The sequence below is a fragment of the Varanus komodoensis genome, unplaced genomic scaffold (assembly GCF_004798865.1).
Source record: "Varanus komodoensis strain SLA01 unplaced genomic scaffold, ASM479886v1 scaffold42, whole genome shotgun sequence".
NCBI lineage: Eukaryota > Metazoa > Chordata > Lepidosauria > Squamata > Varanidae > Varanus > Varanus komodoensis.
This window is the reverse complement of record NW_025335972.1, coordinates 7,256,840-7,277,994: the sequence shown is the minus strand read 5'-3', so window position 1 is coordinate 7,277,994 and position 21,155 is coordinate 7,256,840. Positions and strand designations below refer to the sequence as shown.

Genomic DNA, 21,155 nt, shown 5'->3' with positions numbered 1-21,155 from the left:
TTGTTACTTAACATGGTTAAGGATGCAATTCCATGCATATTTAGCCAGAAATAAGCCCTAACATTCCCTGTGTGCCAATGTAGGGAATTCTAGGACATTTTTCCATCTAAACATGCATATGATTGTACCCTAAGGTGCTTTGCAATAGACATTTGGTACACTTATTATCCTTTTCTATGAGACAAGGTGTGAATACAAGTAGAACACAAAACAGGCAAGTAGCTATGGAATTCATGGATGCAAACTTTCAAATACTCATGGATTCTCCTAGTGCCAGAATCCATCACCATATAGCTTAACTCTTACCATTAAATACCATACTACATACAGCTACAACATTAAACAGCCAAACAGGTAACCTTTCGATTCTCTAATTTTGAGGTGAGCCTTGCAGGGTACATGTTTGTGCCACAAGCTGTGGGATTCAAGAAATACCCAACTGCTAAAAGGGAAGAAACAGATGAGGTTCTGCCCACCACTGAACAGAAATCTGCAAGAATCAGCTTGGAGAAGGCGCTGCAGCTTTCAGGGTTCAGTTACCAGGCTGGGACTAGAGAAAGGATAGCAAAATAATCATTAATATCCATTTGCCCTTTGTCACAGCTTCCAATGGAGAGCAGCTAGGGAAGTCAGAGAAATCTGTAAAGGACTCAAATGAGTCTGGCTTTCTATGAATCCAACCTGTGGATTCTGTAGTAGACTGGCTTGTCCCACATTGTATGGATTCTGTGGACTTTCCAGACAGATATTTTTTCTTGCTTAGGGTATGGGGGGAAAAAATCTGACTGCGTTCCCCTTCTTCCTGGAAGTGTGAAAATGCACATTTTGGGAGGCTATGCACCTTTTTGGAATGGTGAATTTGCACAAATGGAATGGAAGCTTCCAATTTTTTGTGAAATGCAGACAGAACAGATTTAACAAAGGCCACACATCTCTAGCATTGGCAGCAGCATTTAACTATCTCCATGAGTTTTCTCAACAAACACAAGGGCTTGATGGCCTTCCAGAAGGCAAAGCAAGTAAGGGACAAATTGAGAAGCTGGAGAAATGTGGGTTAACCTTTTAAGCTACTTTTAACCAAGGCATCCCATGCTTGCATTGCTCTGCAGATCAATTAATCTAGGCACTGGTACTTCTGGCATTTTATCTTTGTTCCTAGTGGCCCTCACTGGTCACTACATACAGCAGGCTGAAAATGTCATCAACAGAAATGTTTTGAGTTCTTTACCTCTATATGCTGAAACATGTATGGATGGTTGCAAATCTTCCTTAGCTGCATAATAGTGTTCATAAGTGTTTTCGTACCACCTTTGCCCTGCAAGAATAAGATAGCCCCATTCAAAACTTCCTGCCTAAACAATGGGAAGCACTAAAGGGGATAAACAATGATATACTACATCATTCTGTTCCCCAACATGATTATTTTCAGTCCAGGGATCAAACCATAAAGCAAAATGCAGGATAGTCAAGGGATAATAGCTAAGACCCTGAAACCAAACTGCCCAAGATGACTTTCAGCATTTTAAACTTAATTTCCTAGGTCTTGGTTTTATTTTGTACTTGTGCAGTAGCTTTCACCAAATAAATAGGAGAATAATTTGGGGATGGTGTGCAAATATTTGTGTCTTCATAACATTCTTCATGTAACTGTGTTGCATTGTGGATCAGTACTAGTGTTGCATTGTGGATCAGTAAGCAGCAGCAGTACTTTTATAATATTGTGCTACAAAAAAGTAACAAAAATTAGTACCACAGCAGGGAAGCTTTCCATTCTGATATTGCTTCACATTTTGAGGCTAATTATGATCTAAAATACAATTAAAATCAGGAGCTAATGGTTTAATAGCATGCATGAAGTGAGCCAATGGATCTTCAGCAAGAATCTGAAGAGCCTCAAAACTCAAACTGATCATTTTTGCCTATGACTTTTTCTGGTTAACTAAGGGGACAACTGCATATCAGGTAAGTAAAATCTCCTGTCACATCTAGAGGTCTGCTGTTCTCACACTGCTTCTCTTCCAAGGATTATCTTGCAAGTTCCCCACTGAAGCACTCTCTTGTGAGAGCAGTAAGAAAGGTTTTGGTATGAGAGAGCTCCTTTGCAAGATCCACCTGCACCTACAAATGTAACCATCTTATAGCAGATGGTACTAATTTCTGCTCCCGACAAAACAGAACTTTGTTTGGCAACAATATCAGCACAAAAACTATAAACCATTTTGCACATTAGAGAAGAAGTCCAAACCTTTTTGTCCTTCTCTGACCCATCTGTAAGCAGCACACCCTTGGCTTGCATATGTCTATACAGTACCCTTTGTAATGCAGACATGTCACACTTAATCACATATTCTACCTATTTCAAACAGAGAGAAGAAATGTTAACACATGAAACTCTAAAATGTTTTTCCAATGCACGCATATAGGTAACTCCCTCAATATCGTGGATTTTTGTTGCTTTTACAATCTGTAGTAATCTTAACACAGCACATTTCCAGATGTTTTCAATGAGAGCTTGCAATTTACTGGTAAAATACATGCTTTGTGTCAGAAGGATCCAGAAGTCTTTATCATCATCCAGAGAAAAGATTGCTCAAGCTAGATAGACAATTATTTTGGCTCATTAGCAGTCAGCTTCCTACATCATCAGTGCTTCCATTTTATTTCTGCTTCCATGAGAAAGAGAAGGGTGTGTTATATGCACAAGAAATTATTTAACTGATTTGTAAAAGATTTGCGATCCCATTTCAACCTGAGGGCTGCAGTCCCTCAACCTCTTCAGGGCTGCAGACACACTTTCCTATACATCCACAGACATGCTAACTTCCATCCTTCACATAGTTATTAGGCCTTCTATTGAGGCCAATGAGAGTTTCTTTTTTTGAAGCTCAACTGTTGCATAGGAAGATTGTGGCATGCAGGGAAGGGAGCTTTAGCCCCTCCCACATGCTGCAGTTACCTTAAAATAAAATTTAAACTAGTACCAGTGGAAAATTAAACAAAATATAAGCTTAATCACTACTGAAAGGCATAGGATGAGCAGAAGGTTGAAGGATCACATGGACATGGATCAGATGAGGAAGCCCTGCAGGCTGCACCTGACCTATGTCTCAGAGGATCTCAATTCACAACAAAATGCATCCAAAGGCATGCATGCGCACGTGTGTGCGCACACACACACACACATTCTTACAGAAAGGAATCAGTGGGGAGGCATATCATTGGGTAGACAAGGCAAGTAATTAAAACTTGAGAAAGTCTGAGTACCACTGTTTTCAAGATGTACTTTCTATAATGTCATGGCTTCAAATTATTTTCTCTACAGATTGCCAGTTCTTGCACATCTTGATGGATAACTACTGTGCATTAACACTTACAGACCCAATTTTAAGGCAGTGAGACAGTGAGCTATGGTAGCTGATCAGTTCTCAGAATGATGATATTATTATTATTATTATTTCTATATTGTCCAATAGCTGATGCTCTCTGGGCAGTTTACAATGCCACATAAAATACAATATAAAATACAGATGACTAAAGCATAGTTAAAAGTACAAAACAAAATGTAGAAAACAAATTTAAATCCACATTTAAAAAGCTATAATAGCTTACCCAAACTAAACCACAAGCTGATGTAATACCCTAATATAATATTAAAACTAATTAAATGCCCTGTCACAGAGAGCAATCTTAACCTGGTACCAAAAAGATATTGGAGCTGGCTTCAGGCAGTCCATAACTGAGGGAATGACACCAAGAAGGTGCTTGTTGCCACCAACTAACCCTCCCTTGAAGGTGGCAATTGGAGGCAGTCCCCAGTTTTTGATTACAGTGTCCAGGGAGATTATGGCTGGGAGAAGCATTCCATCTGGTATTGTGATCCTAAACCATGCAGAGCCTTATAGTTTAAAACCAGCACCTTGAATTGGACTCGGAATCATATACGTAGCCAATGCAAGTGGCCAGAATTGGTACTATGGGTTGGAACCTTCTGGTCCCTGTCATTATCTGGTTGCCACATTTTGCAGAAGGTGCACCCCCTGTATAGAGTGCATTGCAATAATCTAGTATGGGGATTACCAGAGTGTAGATTACTGAAACCAGGCTATCTCTGTCTAGATAGCTGGGCCATTAACCAAAGCTGTTAGCAGGCACTCTATGCTACTGAGCCCATCTGAGCTTCAAGTCATTTCAAACAAGTGACAAAGATGGGTTGAGGAGAATCCCCAAGCTACAAAACTGCTCCTTCAAGGACAACAGAACATTCAGAACAAGCTGAATTCCTTCCATCCAGTCAGAAGAAACAACTGCTAGGAGCATCTCAGTCTTGTCTGCATTGAACTTCAATTAGTCAGCCCTCATCCAGTTCATTGCCATAGGCAGGCATCCAAATGCCAGATGACTCCATTCAGTGGTTTCATATAGATGTTAAATAGCCTGAGGGGCAAGACTGAACCCTGATGTACCCCATATTGGAGAAGTCAAGTGGTTGAGCAATATCTCCCAAGCACTGCCTTCTAGAGCTGGCTGTCGAAATAGGAGTGGAACCACTGCAGTGCCGTGCTTCCTACTTCCAACTTAGCCAGCCACCCTGAAAGAAAGCAATGGATGAAGGCTGCTGGGCAATTCAGAAATACCAACACGGTTACATACTCTCCATTTCTGTAATATTATGGCGTCATCAGATAGGGCAACAAAAGCTGTTCCCATGCCAAAACCTGACCTGAATCTCAAATGAAATGGATCCAAATAATCAGTCTCATGAAAGAGTGCCTGGAGCTGGTTGAACACCATCTGCTCAAGAACTTTGGCCAGGAGGAGGTTATTTGCCACCAACCTAACATTATTAAGAACTTCTGGATCCAGAGAGGGTTTCTTCAGGAGTGATCTCAGCACTACCTTAAGAGGTAGAATGGGACTACTTCCTACTGTAAAGAGGCATTAATCACCTCCCTGGCCTAGGTGGCTGTTCCCTCCCTGATCACTTCTATTAGCCAAGAGGCGTAAGGACCCAGTATGGACATGGCCACATGAACTAGTCCACACACACTGACAACAACCTCAGGCTGTACTAACTGGAACTTATCCATGAAAACGTAACCAGGCTGTCCTGTGGATAGCTCACCAAATTCACTATGATAACACTGGAGTGGATGTACGTGATTTTACCTTGGAAGCACCTAGCAAATGTACTGAAGCATGTAGAAGGTCCTGCATTACCATAGGGAGCTCTGCTTGAGTGCAGAGTGCACTCTACCCCCAAAACTTGGCCCTTCCACAGTCATCACCTCCTAACCTTCTACACAACTTTCCTTGATAAACAAAATCACCAATGGTATAATAATCAAAATCAAGGGCTGATGGACAAGACACATTTTTCCACTAGCAAGGACAATTCTAGTAAGAGCTGGAATACTGCCTGCTTCATGTGTTACCTTTTCAGGCAGCTGTGCTTCCACTTCTTTCTTTAACCTTCTTAGCAGGAAGGGACGCAACACTTTGTGCAAACGACGGATAATCAGAATAGTTTCTTCTTCATTCAAATCCACCTGTTTTTAACCACACAGAGGTTTAAGGCAACAGCAGTTACTAAAATATTTTTCTCAAAGTCCACAGGAACATCTAATTAATTATTACATTCATATCTTACCTTTTTGCCCCCAAGGAACCCAAGGCTGCTTACATGATCCTCCTCTTCCCCATTTAGTCACTGGCCGAAAGTCAACCAATGAGCTTCATGGCCAAGTGGGACTGGATCCCAGCTGTCCTGAGTCCCAGTCCAACACTCTAACCACTATGTCTCCATTCTATCAGCATTTTAACACACAAAACAAAAATAATCTGCTCTATCATTAACTGTATCTCCAAAGTCAATGGATAGTTTTATTTCTCCAATTCATTGGTAGTCCCCCACAAATACACTAATTATAGCAAATTCAACCACATGTATGAGAATTTGGCACCAGAGTGAAAAATGGCTGTGGAAGGCTAATCAGCAGTTGGTCAGACAGGTCAATCAGAAGTCTCTCCCCTCCCTGCCCCCCCACCCCCGGTGGAACCTGCGCACCAAATGCAATGCCAACCAAGGAAATGGTGGTGGAGCACAGCCAGCTCCTGTGCCGGTCCACAGCAAGCAAGATGCATCCCCCCCACCGACCAGCAGGAAATCTCCTGCTGACCGGCAGTTGAAAACCACTCCTCAAGACCACCACCCTGCCCAGCAAATGAAACATTCTTTAACATCACCTACACTAGAAGAATGTAAAGACGGGAATACTGTGACCCACCCAGGAAGCCATATGGCTAATGGGGCAGGCTAGAAATTTCATGCATGCATGCATGCATGCATACTGTGCCACCTGATCCATTTACCACCATAAAACTATTAGAAGCCAGGCAAAATTATAAGACTCCCCCACATCATACTGATAAGTTCAGTGCTTTTCAGCCCTTTTGGGGTTGAGGAACCCCTGTAACATGCCATATTCTGAGGAACTCCACCCCACTTCTCCCTGACACCATCTTCCCACTCAAAGCAAAAATGGACTGCCCTGTAAAAGAGGGGAAGCTGAAGTGTATGAAATACTGAATTCATCACCAGAATGGGTGGGGAGGGGGGATTCATGGAAGACAGCTGCAGAACCCAGTTGTTTTACAGAACACTGAGATGATTCTTCCAACACCCACCTTTTCTCCTGTCATGGCAAAAGGAGCATTAAACCACTGCTCAAATGTGCTACAGCTCTTGAAGATAGTTGGAAGGAGGAAGTTGAGCAGAGCCCAGAGTTCTGGTAGCTTATTCTGTAGTGGAGTCCCTGTCAACAGCAGACGACGTGGAGCTACGTAGTGTGTGTTTAGGACCTGGGTTAGCTTGCAGTGGTGATTTTTCATACGGTGGCCTTCATCAACAATCATGTACTTCCAACGAATCTGTTGATGCAAGACAGCATCTCCATTAAAGTCTGAGAGAAAGCCCCCCTTATCAGAGGATACATAGCTTCCCCTTACTAGCGTTAAAAAACCCTTGGTAGAAGGCTTCACAGCAATGCATAGTTCAGACTATTTATTTCATTTCTATAGTGCCTAATAAAAAGATGATAATAATAAGATAATAAAACCAATATGGCATTTTTACAAAATGTAAAACAATTTAAGACAGACAGTGGACCTGGTAAAGACAGTCATCGGAAATGCCTGTACTTTACGGCATTAGACACCTGGGAATAGAAAAGTCTTAACCTGGGGCAAAAAAGATGTGTTTGAGCCTCAGATTAAGACACAGGGCATCACACTGGACTGAATGACTTAAGGCTGGGCCACTGTAAAGCAGTCGGTATAAGGCAGCCCTTAAGGCTAATCTAGAAGCTTGAGTCAGTGCAGAATGTAGAAGCTCAGCTGTTCTTAAGAGCTGTCAGCATGCAACTCCTTAGCTAGAAGGAAATGCACTGGCTCCCTCTTTGCTACTAGGCCAGATTTATGGCCTTACAACTACCATCTATGGCCCCAAACAACTTGGAACCATGATACTTTCCAACATGCCTGGCCACTGAGGTCATTGGATGGTTCTACATGGACCTATGGCTCAAATGGAGCTCACCCAGGTAAGAGTTTTCAGTGTGGTGACCATATTTCTGAGGAACTTTCTGACTCTGGAGGTCAGGCAGGCTCCAGCACTGTATTGTTTTCAATGCCTCCTGAAAATATATTTATTTCAGCTGCTGCTCGTCAATAATGTTTAAGCACATTGTGTTATTCCTTTTCACTGTTTTATTATTTACTACTTTGAAATCTCTATACAAGGATATGGAGTAATATATACATATATACATGTTGAAAACAAAATAAATGAAACAAATCATACAGGGTGGCCAAGGCTGTTTTCATGCCAAAACATGGCCTGAACTTCAGATAAAATGGATCCAGGTAATTGTTTTCATCCAAGAATGTTTGCAGCTGGCTGGCTCAAGAAACATGCCCATGAAAGTAACAGTTACCACCAACTTATTAAGATCTTCCAAGTCTGAGGAGGATTTCTTCAGGAGTAGTCTGACTGCTGTCTCTTTCAGGCATCATGGGACTACTCTCACAAGGAGAGTTCAAGCACCTCCCTAGCCCAGCTGCTTGCTCTCTCCCTGCTGATTTTCACAGGCCACGTGAGGCAAGGATTCAGTATGAAAGCAGTTGCTTTGGGGTTGTCCAAGAATCTTGGCAAGTCTTTGCAATGTACCAACTGAAATGCATCCAAGAACACTAAACCAGACTGCACTTTGGACACTTCACCTGATTCATCTGCTATAATGCTGGCAGATGCAAGGGATTTTATCTGGGAAGTGCCTAACAAGTGTATAACAGTGGGCCTTAGGCATCTCCACAGAATCTTTTGGGGAAGCATGAAATACCTAAACTACCCTGAAAAGCTCTGCTGGACAACACACAGAGAAGAGATATATTGTTTCTTAGCCTTTAAAATAATGGGTAAATAAAAAGGTTTTGGTATGGCACCGAAAAGAATACAAAGTCAGAGCCAGGTGAGCCTCCCTGGGAAGCGCATTCCATAACTGGGCGTCACCGCCAAGAAGGCCCTTCTCAAGGTAGCCACCCTCCTAATCTCCTTCAGGGAGGGCTCCCAAAGAAGGACCTCTGCACCAGATCTTTAGGGGCAGGAAGGCACATAGGGAAGGAGACCCTCCTTCAGATATCCAGGTTCAGCACCATAAATTGGGCTCAGACTTCAAATGGGAGCCAGTGTAAGTGGTAACGGACCAGTGTTACGTGTGCATACCTGCCAGTCCCTGTTAGTAACTTGGCAGCTCTATTCTGAACCAACTGAAGTATCTAAACCATCTTCAAGGGCAGCCCCACACAGAGTGTGTTACAATAGCCCAGTTGGGAAGTTACCAGACCATGGATCAACATTGCAAGGCATTACTTATACAGGTAAGGGTGCAGTTGATGGATCAGCTGTAGATGAAGGAAAGCGCTCTTTGCCACTGCCACCTCCTGAGACTCCAGGGACAGCTCCGGGTCGAAGAGCACTCTCAAACTGTACATCCTGTCCTTTACGAGGAGTGCAACCCCATCCAGAGCTAATAGCACTTACCCAAAAGGCTGAACCGCCTACCAACAGAACTTCCATCTTATCTGGATTGAGGCTCAATTTGTTGGCCCTCATCCAGCCCATCACCCTGGTCAGGCACAGGTGGTTAAGGACAGCCACTGCCTCACCTGGATTCGATGTAAAGGAGCATACTGGTGACTCCACAGCCCAAACCTCCAGATGACCTCTCCCAGCAGTTTCATGTTGATGTTAAAGGGCATGGGGGATAAAATGGATCCCTGCAGAACTCCATGGCAAATCTGCCATGGCACAGAGCCACAATCCCCCAGCACCACCTTCTGGATTGGCCAGCCAAGCAGGAGTGGAACCTTCACAAAGCAGTGCCTCCAACTACCAACTCGGCCAGCCTATCCAGGAGAATACCATGGTCGATGGTATCCAAAGCCACTGAGAGGTCCAGGAGAACCAACAGGGATGTGCTCCCCCTGTCCCTGTCCCTCTCCCTGCACAGATCATCGTACAGGGCGACCAAGGCAGTTTCCATCCCATAACCTGCCTGAAGCCAGACTGAAATGGGTCCAGATAATCAGTTTCATCCAAGAGAGCCTGGAGTTGCCCAGCCACCACCCACTCGAGCACCTCGCCAAAGAATGGGATATTAGCCACCGGCCTATAATTGCTGGCTACCTCTGTGTCCAGGGTCGCCCCCTTCTGGATGGGCCTGATCACTGCCTCCTTCAAAGGGGCAGGGACTCAACCCTCCCTCAGAGAGGTGTTGATAACCTCCTGGACCCAAGTACATATCCCCTCCTTGGCTTTGATGAGCAGCCACGAGGGGTAAGCGTCGAGTAAACAAGTGGTGGGTTAGACTAGTCCAAGCACCTTGTCCACATCCTCGGGCCGCAATAATTGAAATTCATCCAAAAAAGACAGACCAGATGGCACTCTGGACACTTCTCGTTCAAGGACCTCATCTACTATGGAATCCAGCTCGTGGCGAATCTGAGCAACTTTATCCTTTATCCTTAAAGTACTGAGCAAGGTTGTTACAATGAGACACTGAGGGTGAGATAAAATCTTTTTTATGCCCAGGGTGTAATAGACCCTGCACCACCCAACAGAGCTCTGCTGGATGGCACTGTGAGGATGCAATGGAGGCGGAGAAGAATTCCTTTTTTGCCACCCTCACCGCCACAACTTAGGCTCAATAATGAGCGCTAAGGCATGTTTGTTCAGATTTGTCATGGGATTTCCTCCACCTATGCTCTAATAGTCTCCTACCCTGTTTCATCGCCTGCAACTCAGGCATATACCAAGGTGCCACACAGGCTCAGCCTGGCGGGAGAGGATGCCTGGGAGAGATCGTGTCAATTGCCCGGCCCATTTCCTCATTCCACAAATCAACCGGGGCATCAACTGCAGTACCAGTTCTATCAACTGGAAATTCCTCCAGAACTCTCAGGAATCCATCGGAATCCATAAGACTCTGGGGGCAGACCATTTTAATAAGGTCCACACCCTTACAGAGGGAAAAACTGGCCCCAAGTTTAAACATGAGGAAGTGATCTGACCATGACAAAGGGATCTCCTCTTCCAGATCACCATCTTCCTGTCCTGTCAAAAAGACCAGGCCAAGAGCATACACTTTTTCATGTGTTGGGTCAGTGACATGTTGAGACAGCCCCATGGCTGTCATGGCAGCCATGAAGTCCTGAGCTGCCCCAGTCAGACCAGCAGCGCCATAGAGACTGAAGTCCCTCACAACCAAGTTGTGAATAAACACATGTTTAAAAAGAACATTTGAAGCAACTCCTGGGATCCTGCTACAAAAAAATGGGGGCTGAAAAAATCTGTGATTATATGTGCCTTTGCACTGGCTGAACTAATCTCTTGAATAAATCGATATGCAATGAAAGTGCTGCACAATACACAAACACTGGGCAAATGTCCAAAACTAGCTTCTAACTGTTCTTCATCAGAGACAGATTAAGCATTAAATTGTTTAGAACAAAGGCTACTACAACTGACACAAGTCCAATGAATGGGAGAAGAGGCAGTAATTCTTGGCTACATAGATGAAATTTCATTAGCACCATTTAAACAGGAGAAATTATTCAGCAGTCATATAAATTCAGTGAATGCTTTAGTTATCTATGTCTCTATGATATATTACTTATATTACTTTTACATATGATATATATTACTTATATTATGTTACTGCTTAATTTTTCAAGAGAACTGTCTAATTACAAAATTGCTTATAGGATACCATAATGATTTTTTCTCAAGCTAGTGTGAGAAAAACACTAGCTTGAGAAAGGCAAGTCAGGTGCTAAATTCTGTTTTAATGTTATTGCTGACTGACTCTGTTTAACTTTATTGTGATTTTGTGTCTTTAATTCTATTATGTTTTTAATATTGTTAAAATGAATATATTGTAAGATGTCTTGCAGTGTTTTTTTCTAAAAGATTGACTTTTATAAAGTAATAAATACGAGAGTTTACAAACAAGGCAGTCTCACCTTTGCAAGAATGTGCTTATCTTTGATGATATATTCATATGTAGTAAGCAAAACATTAAACTTCCCACTTCGAAGCTGAGGTACAAACGCCCGTCTTGCAGCCGGAGAGCCCTAAAAATAAGGTAGATATAAGAAAATCTAAGCAGAACATTTAGGAAAATAAATTAACCTTCACCAATCTGGTTCCCTCTGGAAGTTTTGGACTATTGCCCATCAGGCCCAAGTAGCATGGCCAGTGGTCAAGAATCCTGGGGGTTGTCACTCAAAGCACCAGGAGAGCAGCTGGGTTAAGGAACACTAATATATATTCCATTTTTCTCACACACATGAAGTTGACAGGGTGAGCTGGCTTATAAACATTCCAATACAGTGGTTTCCAGCTGAGTTCCAATGAAAGAAGGAAAACTTCTCAACCAAGCTGAGATCAAAACTTTGATGAAACCCTAAAAACAGAAGTTTGTGGGAGTTGCTGAAGCATTGGGAAAATTAAGAAACAGCAAGTTTGTCCACCATGGTAACCACTCTGGCAATAACCATAGCCGCTTGGTTGCTTCCAAACAACCCAGATGATCAGCCTTGTTACGGGTAGTCCTGTTCCTTCTCTCTTTACCTCTCATAGTTATCCCAGGGGACTCCATGGCAGGACCCATCATGTGTCTCCCTCCCACCCACAATTGCAAGCTCACAAGTGTGCGCTGCAGTCTTTTTTACCCTCTCCATTTTTTTTTCAGACTGCTTTTTGCAATGTTTTATGATGTTTTAGCATTTGTAAGTCACCCAGGGAAACTTCAGGTTATGGGGCAGCATAGAAATGGAATGAAATAAATAAAACAGGGTGGCTCAAATAAAATGGGGTGGCACCTGGAGTCTTGGGAAGGGGTGGAAAAGTGAGAGGAACCTTTGTAGAGCCATATCCAAAAATCACTTATGGCTCTGAGAAAACAAAATGAAAAAAAGAGCTTTTAGCAGCCACTCTAAGTCAATGCTCATGGAGGTCAATTGCTGCACTTTGACAGCAGACACCTCCTTGAACAGTGCCCAGGTGAGGTTGCCTATTTCAGATCTGCAAAAGTGTGCATCTCCTTAGGCAAACTTGACTTAAAAAAATACAAAAATATACAAAATAGTGTGCACAATAGTGTGGGGGTTTTTTAAAGTAATGGACCAGTGAAACCGCTTGAACTTGTTGTTTATGCACTTTGAAAAACCTGTTACTAGCTGTCAAACTGGAGGAAAAAAAGGGAGAGGAAGCCCAAGGCTGATGCAAAAGTGTTCCCAATCATGTCAGGAAACACTAAGTCAGTGACAGTTGCCGTAATGTACCTCCTGTGCAGCTGTCAGTGGCTCAAGCAAGCTTGGCAACAGCATCAAGGGGGTTTTGACACTTTTCCAGGAGCCTCGCTTGCTGCACTGCAGTACCCATAACAGGATCAGCTGCCTCACTTCACATGACACAATGATCTCCCATGGGTATAATAATCCTTAAAACAAGCCAGTGCTTGCCAAGGAGGCTTGCAGCACACAAACGAGTGATGCAACTGAAAATGGTTTGGGTTTGCACAACAAGACAACACACTGTGGCTTATCAGGCAGTATGGTTTGACGTGTTGTTCAAACTGGGTTACTGAGTCCATAGGCAAAGGACTTGAAAAGTGAGTAGACCAGTTATAGTACAAAGAAGTAGGAATGTGAAAGCTTAGTGACGGGGGAAACCTGAGGGGAAGGAAAGAGGAGAAATGGAAAAGAAACCATTTTTCCATGAAACCAAGCATTTGACCACAGGGGTAATGTAGCACTTCAATACTCCCTTCAATACACAAGTACAGTGGCCAGAGGCACTTTGCATTATTAGCAATAAGAAAGTGGACAAGCAAGGGGAATTTGGAGAACCTGTAAAAACATACTGAAAATTAGAATTTTCTTGAGAAGTAATTTCTCTCCCATTTAAAATCAATAAGCAAAGTTAGAAAACAAGCTTTGCTTTGTGGAAGAACTTTGTCAGACTCCTGCTCTGACTTATGGGCAACAGCAGGTTAGACATTAATAAGCTAATCACTCCCCTTATATATATTTTGGCCAGAGACTCTTCACATCCCATCCTGACGAAGATTTTGATTACATGAAGATCTGGACCACAATACTTACCTTGTATGAGACCTTCACTACAGAAGGAGCCCATTTATCAAATTCGTATGCCCAATTTGACAGAGTTCTAGAACAGAAATACAGTGTTATTTTCACTTATTATGAAAAATAAGATTCTACTCTGAGCTGCTTTAAAAAAACATAAATCATACAACCATAATATGCTAGCTGGCAGCTTAACCGGTAAGAACTGCATGTATGTCTTTTGAAACAATGCATCTCAGAAGCATATTTGCAAAAGGTTTATCAGACGGTGAGCTGAGCAGATGGAGATAGGGTCAATTTCACTAATCCTGAAACTGATCCTGACATGCAACCTTGTTTAAGAATGGGCTCCTGTGAAGAATAGACTAGGGATATGAGAAGCATCTGTCCAGGGATGGGAATCGCTTGGATTCCCTGTGTCAGAAATTGCACACCAAGTGCACCACAAGTAGCTCCCCCCTTGCACTTCAAGAACAGCTACCATTTGAGTGGTTGCAACTGATACTAAGCCTGTTTGCAAGGAAGAAACCCTGTGACTGATATCAGTGCCCTCTTGCATACCAGGAGAAGCCACCATTTAAGGCTCACCAGAAAAGCACCCCACCTCCCCACCACTGCACCAGTAGCATCCTTCTTCTGTGTCAATCCCTCTTCTGCGCCCTTTGGGCTGCTGCAGCTGACATGAAAGGATGCTGAGGATGCTGGTTGCACAAGAAGTTGTCTGTGAGTGTTCACAGATATCCTTTAGGCTCAGCTCACTGTGGAAGACTGGGCCAAAAACAAGAGAAAGCTTGCAAACATGTGAAAGGATGGATTCCAACAGAGTTTGTCCCAACTATAAAATGGACCAATAAAAGCCTTGGAAAATTGGTAATTATGTGTCTTATAGCATTTTAGGTACACTGTTTATTATTACATATCTATCCTGCCCATTTTGACAGCAAAAGAAGAAGGGGACAGCAGAGGATGAGGTGGATAGATGGAGTCACTGAAGCAGTTGGTGTGAGCTTAAGTGGACTCTGGGAAATGGTGAAGGACAGGAAGGCCTAGAGAAGTGTTGTCCATGGGGTCGCGAAGGATCGGATGCAACTTTGCAACTAGCAAGCAAAATCCTGTCCATTAGCCAAAATGGTTTACACACAGGGCTTTCATTTTCCAACTGCTTTGACCACATAATTTAAAGCAAGTCAGTTACACAGGAACAAAAGATTTAACAGGATTCAACTGATCTAAGTAACATGTCTTAAATAGTCACTGGTATCAGGTACTTCAAGGAGAAAGTCACTAAACACATTAATCATGTTCAGCCTCAAATATGCAGGAATTTTGGATAGTTTTGGATTTCTTCACTGTTATAGGTTAAAGGTTGGCTTTTATCAGCTTTTTGAGGAACCACAAGCTCTGTTCAGGCATCATGCCAAACCATGCTTTGCAAAGCTTAACTCTAGTGGCTTTGATGTCTAAATTGAAGTACGCTGACAATACCCAGCTCTACCTCTCGTTTACAACCAATCCAGGTGAGGCAGTGGCTGTCCAGAACCAGTGTCTGGCCAAGGGCCAATAAACTGAGCCTCAATCCAGGTAAGACGAAAGTCCTGCTGGTGGGTGGTTCAGTAAGTGATTTTGACCTTGTGATTTTCAGGTAAGTGATTTTGACCTTGTCCTGGACGGGGTAGCACTCCCTCTAAAGGACAGGGTCCACAGCTTGGGAGTGCTCCTTGATCCAGAGCTGTCACTGGAGACCCAGGTGGCAGCGGCAGCAAGGAGTGCTTTCCTACAGCGTCGGCTGATCCATCAGCTGCATCCTTACCTGGATGAGCACTGCCTAGCAATGGCGATTCATTCTCTGTTAGCTTCCCAGTTGGATTACTGTAACATGCTCTGCATGGGGCTGCCCTTGAAAACAGTCCAGATACTTCAACTGGTACAAAATAGAGCTGTCAGGCTGCTGATTGGGACCTGCCATTATTCCCATATAACGCCGGTCCTCTGCCAGCTCCACTGGCTTCTAGTTGAACTCTGGGCCCAGTTCAAGGTGCTGGTTTTGACCTATAAAGCCCCAAATGGCTTGGGACCAGGATACCTGAAGGAACATCTCCTTCCTTATAGGCCCTCACACCCCTTAAGATCTGCCAGAGGCCCTGCTCCAGGAACCCTCCCTGAAGGAGGTAAAAAGTGCATTTACTCGGAGTAGGGCCTTCTCTGTGGTGGCGTCCAGATTGTAGAATGCGCTTCCCAGAGAGGTTTGCCTGGCGCTGAGCCTATATTCTTTTCAGCGCCAGGTTAAAACCTTTTTATTTAAACGTCATTTTAGTAGTTTAACAGTTGCCTTGATTTATTTTATTGGTTATGTACTATTTTATTGTATTGTTTTATTGATTGCTTTTACTAATTATTGGTTTTAACACTGTAAGCTGTCCTGAGATGTTGTTGTAAAGGACGGCATAGAAATGATATGAATAAATAAGCAGCCAAGTTAAAGCTTGCAATCAGCAGGCAAACCAAAAAGTAGAACAATAGTTTGAACCAGATGTGCCAAAATGTCCAGAAAGTATGGCTTAACAGAAATCTGAATTGACAAACCTCCATTTTGGGCACTGCTCCACCTCTGTTGTACTGACACTGTTGTACTACATAGATGGAGAGTCCAAAGTTGGCAGAAAACAAAAGTAGCTTGCTTTTGTTGGCTGTTTATGTAACATGTTCTCAACCGGGCTTCAGTCCACTCACAGTTCTGATCTCCCTGTACATTGCCTGTTCTGTTTTCCTATACAACTCAGATGTGAGAAGTTTCCAGATACGAGAACAGGTGAACAGAGAGGTGAGGGAGAGATATTTCTAACAGAGGAAGCGTCAAACATATTTTTGGAGCAAGAATAACATGGAGTGATAAGTAAAAGGGAATACTTCTCAGCAGAACACCAAAGGAAGCAGGAACACCCAACAGGTTTCTGAGCAAGCATAGCCTCAGGTGCACTTGAGATCGCAATCCTTGAGACTGTTGACCAACAGTAGGAAGGCAGCTTGGATGATATCATTTTGACAAAAGCAGAGTGAGGTGGAGTGATATGGAACTTTCAGTGGAGATGCATGAAAAATACACATGCAGTATTAGGTCATGGTTGGCACTTATGTCTGGTACAAAAATCACACTTTGGATTCTAAACTACAGTTAGTACAAACAAAGATCTGGCAGGTCTAACTGAAGCTAATCTGCTGTCTTCGTATTAGTACACCCTGTTAGTCAAAACTTGCTAAATATAGATGTTTTCTTCTTTAATGCTCCCCTTAGGACAGCTATTATACCCCCATACACTGCTGATGTTGGCCTACAAGATCATATCATGCTTGCCAGGATGTGGTAATGATAGGAGTCAAACACAGAGAACCATATAATAAACACAGTATAAGAAATATAGAAAAACTGTGGAATTTTATCATCTTTAAGTTCCAAATGAATCTAACAAGAATACTTACGACAGAGGTACTATAATGAGAAAGGGTCCATTGATACGTTTGTGTTCCATGAGGTATGTAATTAAAGCAATGGTCTGGATCGTCTTGCCCAAGCCCATTTCATCTGCCAGGATGCCATTTAGATTATTATTATATAAAGATACTAGCCACTCTAAACCTTTAATCTATGGGAAAAGAAAAAGACATGTGCACACATTACTGAGCATATGGAGAGAAAATAACATCAACACTTGCCTTATGTTCTGTATTTTCCCCAGAGCAGCTGAAAGCATAGGACTTGTACATTTACCCCTGGTGCAGGACCTTGCTACCCGCTTCATACCTGATACTGTTTGAGGACACCATTCACCATGAGTGAGGACTGCTTGTCCACCCTTTCAGTGACTGCATGAGCCACAGCATAGTAAGACTGCAACCCCCTTGCCAGGGCTTGAGACACTCCATATTCATCATCAACATCTTGCTTTGCATTCCTAGAGAAAGGATTTTAAAAGGATGAGGGAAATAAACAGAGCAAACGAAGGCAGCAAGTTTAAAATGAGATCATTGGCAAAACCCTTTTTATATTAGTATACCTAAAATAAATTTAACAGGGCAAAACTACGAAGGCTCCTGTGCTGCAAATGAAATGCCACAATACAATTTATAAATAAACCTTACCTGTTCAGGGTTTGGCTCTGTATGTTCCAAAATGCATATAGTATAAAGAATGAGCCCTACCCCAAAATTTTCAGAATTCTGGATCATTTCCTTACTTGATGCCTATTTTTAGGTGGGATTAACATGAACATGGGTGGAGAAAGCTTAATTTAAATAGGAAAGTTGTATGGAGCCAGGGTATAAAACCTCTCTTAGCACCGTAACACCCTCTCAGCTCCTCCCACCTATACAACCACATCTGTTTTAAGCATTTGGTTCCCTTCTCTGCAATGTTTCGAGGGATCTAGAATTCATCTGTCTCCTAAGTGATCTACCCAGGGCTTTATGTTTCCTATCCTGCAGCAATAAAGCATGGAGCGTCTGAGTGACAGTGAAGTCAGGGATTGGATGTCACCCATCAGCATCCTACCAGAGCCTTCATCAGAACCCTCCTCTTACCAGGAAGAGCCATGAATTGCACACCAGCCCCCAGAGGTGTGCCACTGATATTACTCTAAAGTGGCTAGGAAGCTTCAACTATTGTTATTTTAAAGAATGGGTCATAGAGGAGATTGGGCAAAACAGAGTACTAAGAGAAGGGGGCAATCTCAGCTCCTGTCTATTAAGCAAGCATCTTGTCTCTCTTTTCTGTCCCAGCACCAATATTTGTGTGTATGTGTGTGTGAGTGAGTGAGTGTGTGTGTGTGTTCACACATTTTGGCAGTTTCCCAAAGACAGGTTTTGTTCTGCTTCCTGTTGTGAAGATAAGGGCTGGGGAGAAATGGGACAGGCCCCTTCTCTTTCAGTTCCAAGTCGAGAGGCTGCTTTTCCAGATGCAGAGGACGGGCCCTTTCTAGTGCTAATGACCCTCTCCTATTTGAGGGGAGAACGCCATATCCACTCACCCTGCATACTCACTTACCTTAACTTTAAAGGGAAACCTGAAAGATAACTACTCATGGAGACAACGACACTGAAGGAAAAGGGGAGCCTTACTCAATAATATGCCTTGCATCCACTTCTGAAACATCATCACTGTCTGGATCGGGAATCTTTTTCTTCTCTTCCACAGGTAATGCAGACTGGGAAGGCTGTGGTTGTTCCTCTTCCTCCTCCTGCCAGAAATTAAGAGACTCTCAGACTCAACTGAACATGAGCAGCTTAAATGTCTTGGGACTTGCAAGGCTATTTTACTGAATCAGGTACCTCCTCAGTTGTCATTGAGTTGCAGCAGATGGAAAAATGGGACTGCAGTGCCTCTTGGTTGGCTCTGACAGCTCCATTAAGCAACTCTTCCCCTTCAACTATTTCCACTGAAGTTGCTTGTTTGCAACAAAAAGAACTGTTGCCTGAGGTCAAATTTCTCCCCCTTCCTCACTACCTCTTTTTCCTTTTATGTCACATGTTTTGGTCAGTAATCCTGCAGGCAAGGATTGTGGTGTTACTGATCTTGTGGAACTGCTCTAAGGACCTTTTCAGCTGAAGAGCAGGTTAAATGAATAACCCATAAAAGAACAGACTATAATTAAGCTCACCAAAACATACTAATATTTGCAGAAACTCAGAAGAAAAGGACAAATGAAAGATGGATATTCTTTCACTTGCCTGGCCTGCTGTTATGTCATAAAAGTGTAAAGATTAGAGATGGTATTGGGTATGAATCTGAACGTCATGGTCATGGAGCCTAATGGAGATGGTTCAAAGAAGACAGAAGAGAGGCTGAAAAGACAGACACTGGCTGAGATGCCATGATGTCACAGAATGATCTGGAGGAAATTACATGATTCTCAGGGTCTGAAAATACAGTGAGCTCTTAGTGAGTTCTTCAGAGAGGTAAGGAGGATTCCAAGCTGGTTTCAAGTTCTAGGGAAGTAGAAGTTTTGGTTATCCTTAACTGTGATTGCTGCTGCTGCTGACATAGTAAATAACTGAGACAACGAATTTATGATCCTGAAGGAATGGGTAAAGGGAAAGAATGTATGTTTCAACAATAAGCTTTTGATCTCCTTGCTTCAAGCAATCAGTAAATTTATAGTTGCACACAATGTTAATGTCAGCACAACTTAATAAGGACATTCAGTGCATATTTTTTGCTATGAGGTCTGCTTTACATGTTTTCCCCAAGTGACGGTTTACATACCTCTCCAGTGGGATATACAGCTTCCACCAACACAGTTGGTCAGACTGCATGGTTAATATAGCAAATTTACCAAGACTGAGCATTCACATCACATAATCCATCAATCTATCCTAACCACACAGACAGAAGCTTTACATGGTGGAGCTGTGAAGAGGCAGCTTAGTCTACTGGCCTGATTTAAATGTTATTTAAGCCAAATGCAGCCATATCACTGCACAAGTTCTGTTTTCTGTGCAAGTAAGAAAGCCCTGCTTGAAAAAAGAAATAAGAACAGAAACGTCAACATTGCACATGTTCAGCTTCTTTTCAGGCAAAGGATGACATTCTTTGGGAGGTTTGGGCTGCGGAGTCACCAGTATGCTGATGACACCCAACTCTACCTCTGTTTTTCAATTAATCCAGGTGAGGCAGTGGCTGTCCTGAACTGGTGCCTGGCTGAGGTAATGGGCTGGATGAGGGCCAACAAACTGAGACTCAATCCAGATAAGACGGAGGTTCTGTTGGTGGGTGACTTGGGTATCCAGGTAGGTGACTTTGGCCCTGTCCTGGACGGGGTTGCACTCCCTCTAAAGGACAGGGTCTGCAGCTTGGGAGTGCTCCTCCACCCAGAACTGTCCCTGGAAGCCCAGGTGACGGCGGTGGCAAGGAGTGCTTTCCTTCAGCTTTGGCTGATCCATCAGCTGCATCCCTGCCTAGACAAGAGCTGTCTAGCAACGGTGACACATGCACTGGTAAACTCGTGATTGGACTATTGTAATGTGCTCTATGTGGGGCTGCCCTTGAGGACAGTCTGGATACTTCAGATGGTGCAAAATAGAGCTGCCAGGATGTGTCGGGGACCAGTCATTACTCTCACATTACTCCGGTCCTCTATCAGCTCCGTTGGCTTCCCAATGAAGTCCAGGCCCAATTCAATGTGCTTGTTATTACCTCTAAAGCCCTAAATGGTTTGGGACCAGGATCCCTAAAGGAACGTCTTCTTACCCATATGCCCTCCTGCCCCCTAAGATCGGCAGCAGAGGCCCTGCTCCGGGAACCCTCCTTGAAGCAGATTAGGAGAGAACATACCCGAAGGAGGGCCTTCTCTGTGGTGGCACCCAGGCTATGGAATGCGCTCCTCAGAGAGTTCCGCCTGGCACCGTCTTTATATGTTTTTTGGTGCCAGATCAAGACCTTTTTATTTAACCAATAT

General features: G+C 43.3%; 1 protein-coding gene across 8 annotated transcripts in view; it reads right to left on the bottom strand.

Moving 5' to 3' along the window:
* The window catches only part of SMARCA4 (SWI/SNF related, matrix associated, actin dependent regulator of chromatin, subfamily a, member 4), a 115,374-nt gene that overhangs the window by 52,917 nt on the left and 41,302 nt on the right, over window positions 1-21,155 (bottom strand). For all 8 annotated transcript variants that reach the window (XM_044443644.1, XM_044443643.1, XM_044443646.1 and 5 more), the window contains exons 15-23: window positions 18,820-18,938; window positions 17,507-17,657; window positions 17,185-17,348; window positions 13,723-13,789; window positions 11,578-11,688; window positions 6,685-6,927; window positions 5,433-5,546; window positions 2,246-2,353; window positions 1,229-1,315 (exon numbers count right to left, since the gene is read on the bottom strand). In XM_044443644.1, coding sequence (XP_044299579.1) covers window positions 1,229-1,315; window positions 2,246-2,353; window positions 5,433-5,546; window positions 6,685-6,927; window positions 11,578-11,688; window positions 13,723-13,789; window positions 17,185-17,348; window positions 17,507-17,657; window positions 18,820-18,938 — 1,164 coding nt within the window. The remainder of the gene's footprint in view (window positions 1-1,228; window positions 1,316-2,245; window positions 2,354-5,432; window positions 5,547-6,684; window positions 6,928-11,577; window positions 11,689-13,722; window positions 13,790-17,184; window positions 17,349-17,506; window positions 17,658-18,819; window positions 18,939-21,155) is intronic.